The 6,171-nt window shown below is 48.3% G+C and overlaps 1 protein-coding gene across 1 annotated transcript; it reads right to left on the bottom strand.

Moving 5' to 3' along the window:
- Positions 1–1,059: 1,059 nt before the first annotated feature.
- LOC126692660 (uncharacterized) lies at positions 1,060–1,779 on the bottom strand. The gene has a single exon (XM_050388356.1). The coding sequence runs from the start codon at positions 1,777–1,779 to the stop codon at positions 1,060–1,062; it is 720 nt and encodes a 239-aa protein (XP_050244313.1).
- Between the last annotated feature and the right edge of the window lie 4,392 nt (positions 1,780–6,171).

The following is a 6,171-nucleotide window of genomic DNA, read 5'->3' as shown; positions in this document are numbered from 1 at the left end:
AACTTGGAAGCCTCTATGTCGGACCCGAGAGTTGTAGTGTTTGGCCATGCGGTCCTGGTACCTAGCGAGCCTTTGTTCTACTACTGCTCTGATCTCGTCCACTAGGTCGAGCTGTAGACGCATAGCCTCGTCGTTTTTGTTCTCATCATGGTTGTGCACCCTGTAGCTTGTGAGTCCAACTTCGGCCGGGATGACTGCTTCGCCTCCGTACGTCAGTCGGAACGGTGTCTCTCCTGTGGATGTTCTTGCCGTCGTCCTGTATGCCCATAGTATACTTGGCAATTCTTTGGACCATATACCCTTTGCCCCCTCGAGCCGAGTCTTGATAATCTTGAGCAAGGATCGGTTTGTGACTTCGACCTGGTCATTAGCTTGAGGGTGGGTGGGGGAGGAGTAGTGGTTCTTTATCCCTAATTGTGAGCAAAAATCCCGGAAGGGGTCGTTGTCGAATTGCCTCCCGTTGTCTGAGACAAAGACTCTAGGAATGCCAAACCTGCATATGATGCATCTCCAGACAAAGCTTCGCATGTTCTTCTCTGTAATTGTAGCCAAAGCTTCAACTTCCACCCATTTCGTGAAATAGTCAATGCCCACTACCAGGAATTTCAGCTGTCGTGCGGCTGTAGGGAATGATCCCATAATGTCTAATCCCCATTAACGGCCATGGGGCCGTCATCGGGGTCAGCTCTTCGGTTGGTTGTCTAATAATATTGCTGAACCTTTGGCATTTGTTGCAGACCTTGACATAGGCTTCGGCGTCCTTCTGCATGGTGGGCCAATAGTACCCTGCTCGTATAAGCTTGTGTACCAACGATTTGGACCCTGAGTGGTTTCCGCAGATTCCTTCATGTACCTCTCTCATGACGTAATCTGCCTCTTCCGTACCCAAGCATCTCAAATATGGTCGGGAGAAGCCTCTTTTGTATAGGACATCTTTTATCAGGATGACCTCGCCGCCCGGACCTTAAGCTTCCTTGCGGCCTCCTTCTCATTTGGTAAGATCCCGTCTTTCAAATATGAAACTATCGGCGCGGTCCAGCTATTTTCGGAGCATATTTCCTACACGTTGCTAGGATCTATTAGCGGAGAAAGCTGAACGAAAGAGAGCACATTACCCGAGATGACCATTTGTTCTGCTGAAGCGGCCTTTGCGAGGCGGTCGGCTCGCTCGTTTTCTCCTCTAGGAATTTGGACAACTTTAGCTTCCAGGTCATCCGCTCTCGCCCTGACTTTATCAAGGTATTTCTTCATCCTTTCGCCCTTGCACTCGTAGTCTCCATTTATTTGGTTAGTGATGACCTGAGAGTCGCAGTAGATGACAACCCTTGCGGCTCCTGCTGCTTTGGCGAGGTCGAGCCCTGCTATCAGCACTTCATACTCCGATTCATTGTTGGTAGCGGGGAAGTCGAGACGGACCATACATTCAATGACATCTCCTTCGGGCGATAGTAGCACAATGCCGACCCCTCCAGCTTGTTTGTTGGACGACCCGTCCGTATATATGCTCCAATGAGGGGACTCTTCTGCCCCCTTGACTTCGTCATGGGTGAATTCAGCTATGAAGTCTGCGACGACCTGTCCCTTGATGGCGGTTCGCGGGCGGTACTGAATATCAAACTCGCTTAGTTCTATAGCCCACAACGCCAATCGACCCGCAGCCTCGGGATTGCTCATTGCCCGTCGTAACGGCTTGTCGGTCAGAACGTTCACCGTATGGGCTTGAAAGTACGGTTTGAGCTTGCAGGTTGCCGTAACTAACGCAAAGGCGAGTTTTTCCATGGGCTGATATCTCTCTTCAGCACCGCGAAGCGCTCGGCTTGCGTAGTATACGGGCCTTTATACTTTTTCCTCTTCTCTGACTAAGGCAGCACTCACAGCTGCAGGGGAGACGGCTAGATAGAGAAAAAGCTCCTTTCCTGGCTGCGACGAGCTCAGCAGCGGTGGGGAGGAGAGGTAAGCCTTCAATTCTTCAAATGCTTGCTGGCATTCGTCCGTCCACACGAAGGATTTCTTTAGCGTTCGGAAGAAGGGTAAACACTTATCTATTGCTCTCGATACGAACCTATTCAGCGCCGCTACTTTTCCGTTAAGGCTTTGCACCTCCTTCACACTCCTTGGTGGTGTCATTTCTATGATCGCCCAGATCTTGTCCAGGTTGGCCTCAATTCCCCTTTGGGACACCATGAATCCTAAAAACTTTCCTGCCGTAACTCCAAAGGCACATTTTCCTGGATTAAGCTTCATGTTGAAGGAGCGAAGTGTGTCGAACGTTTCCTTGAGATCTGCCAGATGATCTTCCTCCCTCCGACTCTTTACTAGCATGTCGTCCACGTATACCTGGACATTCCTCCCAATCTGTCGTGCGAACATTTTGTTCATTAGTCTTTGGTATGTTGCTCCTGCGTTCTTCAGGTCGAAGGGCATCACTTTGTAACAGAAGAGGCCTTGACTAGTGACAAACGACGTCTATTCCTAATCAGCTTCGTACATTCTAATTTGGTTGTACCCTGAGAAAGCGTCCATGAAACTCAACAACTGGTGTCGTGCCGTTGAGTCTACAAGTACATCGACTTTGGGGAAAGGGTAGCTATCTTTAGGGCAGGCCTTGTTAAGATCGGTGAAGTCCACACACATCTGCCATTTCCCGCTTGCTTTTTTGACCATTACCACATTTGCTAGCCAGTCGGGATAGTACACTTCCCTGATGAAGTTTGCTTCCTGTAGCTTTCGGACTTCTTCTGCTATGGCTCGATGTCGTTCGGGGGCGAACACTTTTTTCTTTTGTCGGACAGGTGGAAAGGCGGGCGATACGTTCAATCGGTGCACCATGACTGAGGGATCTATCCCCGACATATCTTCATGATCCCAGGCGAATACATCTCGATTGCCTCTGAGGAAGGTAATGAGTTCCTGACGGATAGCGGGGTGAGCGAGTGTTCCAATTTTGGTCGTTCGGCCAAGATCGGAACTGTCAAGGGGTATCTCTTCTAACCTTTCTACTGGCTCCATTACCGTCCGGTGCTCTTCTATGCTTAAAACCTGAACCTGATCTTCCATTTCCATCATGGCCACGTAGCATTCACGCGTGGCCATCTGACTTCCGCGTAGCTCCCCCACTCCGTAGTCGGTTGGGAACTTAATCATCAGGTGGTAGGTGGAAGTTACTGCCTTCCACGAATTGAGCGTGGGTCGTCCAATGATAGCGTTGTAGGCAAATGAGCAATCAACCACCAAGAATGTCACGTCCTTGATTACCTGCTGAGGGTAATCGCCTACCATTACGGACAATGTGACCGCACCCAAGGGGAACACTCGGCTACCTCCGAAGCCAACGAGTGGGGCATTTGTCGGAACCAGCCACGCCCTGTCGATCCTCATCTGCTGGAATGCCGGATAGTATAAAATATCTGCTGAACTGCCGTTGTCGACCAGCACTCGGTGCATGTTGTATTCTTCTACCCGCAAGCCGACGACTATCGCATCGTCATGTGGATGGTGAAGGCGTCGGGCATCTTCTTCTGAGAACCCAATTATGGGGCCTTCTCTTCGTGCTATCTTCGGCATGACTCCCGTCAACTGAACATTTTGTACCATCCGAAGGTAGGTCTTGCGGGCCTTCTTGGATGACCCGGTGACAGTCGTTCCTCCTACGATCATCCTTATGTCCCCTATCGGAGGCCTCGGTCGCTTGTTATCCCGTCGAGGGTGTTGGTCTTGTGCGGGAGGATCCACCTTCTCCTTGCTAATGAATCTCTGCAGTTTTCCTTGTCTGATAAGGGCTTCAATCTGCTGCTTGAGGTCGTAGCAATCAGCCGTATCGTGACCATGGTCGCGGTGGAAACGGCAATACTTATCCCTGGAACGTTTGTTGGGATCACTCTTTAGCTTTCCTGAGAATGTCAGTGCCTCCTCGTCCTTGATCTGCATAAGGACTTGATCTATCGGGGCTGTCAACGGAGTGAAACTCGTGAATCTTCCTCCCAGGGGCTTAGGGCGCCTCTCGTCCCTTCGGTCTCCTGTTCTTGTCTTCTTTCGGCCTTGGTCCTGCCGAGTGTCTTCTTGCCTTTCTCTTTTCCTGGGCCTCTCTTCTCGGGCTAAGAGCGCGTCTTCAACGTTCATATACTTTGTGGCACGATAAAGTACTTCTGACATGGTTTTTGGGTCGTTTTTGTATAGGGAGAACAAAAACTTACCCTTCTTCAAGCCATTCGTGAATGCCGCAACAAGTATCTTATCGTCGGCTTTGTCGATCGATAGTGCCTCCTTGTTGAATCGGGATATGTAGGCTCTTAGAGTTTCATCCTCTCGCTGCTTCATGCTCATCAAGCAAGCCGTAGACTTCTTGTATCGATGGCCCCCAATGAAGTGTACGGTAAACTGAGCGCTGAGCTCTTTGAAGGTGCTGATGGAGTTTGGTGTCAGTTGGCTGAACCAAATTCTTGCTGCGCCCTTCAGCGTTGTAGGGAAGGCCCTACACATGATGGCGTCCGCTACTCCTTGAAGGTGCATTAGGGTCTTGAAGGTCTCCAGGTGGTCCAGTGGGTCCTTGACTCCGTCATAACTATCTATCTGCGGCATGCGGAACTTACTCGGTAAAGGGTAGGAGTTGACGGTGGCGGTGAATGGCGAGTCAGTTCGGTTGACAAGGTTGTCAAGGTCGCTTGATACTCGCCCCTTGAGAGCGTTCATCATAACCTCCATTTGTTCCTTCATGGCCTGCATCTCCGCGATAACAAGTGGCGAAGTGGTTTCTACGAGGGAGGGGATGCTTAGGTTCTGTCGTTCTGGTTTACTCGGGGCGTTGTTGGCCTGGGGTCCCTCCTGGTTTCTTCTGTCGGCACTAGTTCCTTCTTGATCTGCTCCTTGGTTGTCTGGTGCAGCATTCTTTTGGCGCAATTGCTCTTCTAGGTCGTGGTTTTGTCGGGTGAGGCGTTCCACAGCCGCGGCGAGAGTCTTGACTTGCTTCTCGAGGGCGGTCGTGGGTAGTTCTTCTTCTTCAATGTCGTTAGTGGTTGCCATTGAGCGGATGAGCACCATGCGACTTTTGTGCGGGAAGCGGTAATATGACTTTACACTACGCGTTTCCCACAGACGGCGCCAACTAATGGTGCCGAAAATACCACCAGTAAGCCGCATAGTCCTCGCGCACTACAAACGGCACTTGCACAATGAAAAGAAAGGACCTAGCAGAGAGTACCAGTGTGGTACCGGCCAAACACCCTCCGAAGGTCAAGTCAGAATTATTCTCACTGTTCTAGAGTGCTAGAGATGGTTAATTATGCGTACCTTGGTTTGTGAGGGGGCATGGTTTTTATAGTAGTAGGGTTTGCCTCCTTTTCCTTGGAGTAGAAGTCTTTTTCCTTATAGGAGTCTCCTTGGGCGTATTTTGAGGGATTCTTTCCATATAGGAGTCCTTAGGTTTCATGAAGCATGGGAAGCAAGTTATTTATTTATACACGCAAACGTGGTGATCAAGCATTCATAGACTGACGCCGTCAGTCTATGTTGTTCCGTCAGATTCAGCACCGTTAGCTTCAGGATGTCTAGTTTTATGGTACTCTATGTAGAGTTCCTTCACACCATGTCGCCGACAGCTCTTTAGAAATGCTGACGGCAAAACGTGTACCGTCACCCTTGTCCACTTATTTTATCCTCATCAGGTGGGACTTTAAATCCACAACATCACCTTTAGATTTTGTACAATCTAGTTTTTTTTTTTTTTTTTTGAAAAAGTAAGTTACTCATGCACCATTCTTATGGGAAAAGAAAGTGCTTCTTGAGCTAGAACTCATTGGAAACCAATGTCAATTTAGTTAAATTTTTTTTTCACATTGATCTTTCACCAGTGGAAACCATTGTTTAGCATCTAATAAACAGTGCAAATAAGCATTGGAAAATTCAAGTGTTCCTTCTATTAGAGAATGTTGTAAATTTTTATTGTGTCCCTAGCTTATTTGAATAAATATATAACATCAAAGAAAATAAATGTTAGGATTCTACAAATGATTACAAAATTAGAGTTTAGAGATACGAATAAGTGGGTAATTGTATACGCAAAGTTTTTTTTCTTTTAAATTTTTTTTTGGATATATCAATAATTGGGGAAGAGAAATTTGAATAATGGATTTTTTAGAAACACTAGAAGGTGTCAATCAATTGAACTACAAGTAC

Source organism: Quercus robur, chromosome 1 (genome assembly GCF_932294415.1).
Source record: "Quercus robur chromosome 1, dhQueRobu3.1, whole genome shotgun sequence".
Lineage (NCBI taxonomy): Eukaryota > Viridiplantae > Streptophyta > Magnoliopsida > Fagales > Fagaceae > Quercus > Quercus robur.
Note: the sequence above shows the minus strand (reverse complement) of the source record. Positions and strands in the feature narration are given on the sequence as shown.

Excerpts from the sequence above, each read along its gene's own strand:
- LOC126692660 (XM_050388356.1), bottom strand. The coding sequence starts at position 1,779 with ATGGAAAAACTCGCCTTTGCGTTAGTTACGGCAACCTGCAAGCTCAAA.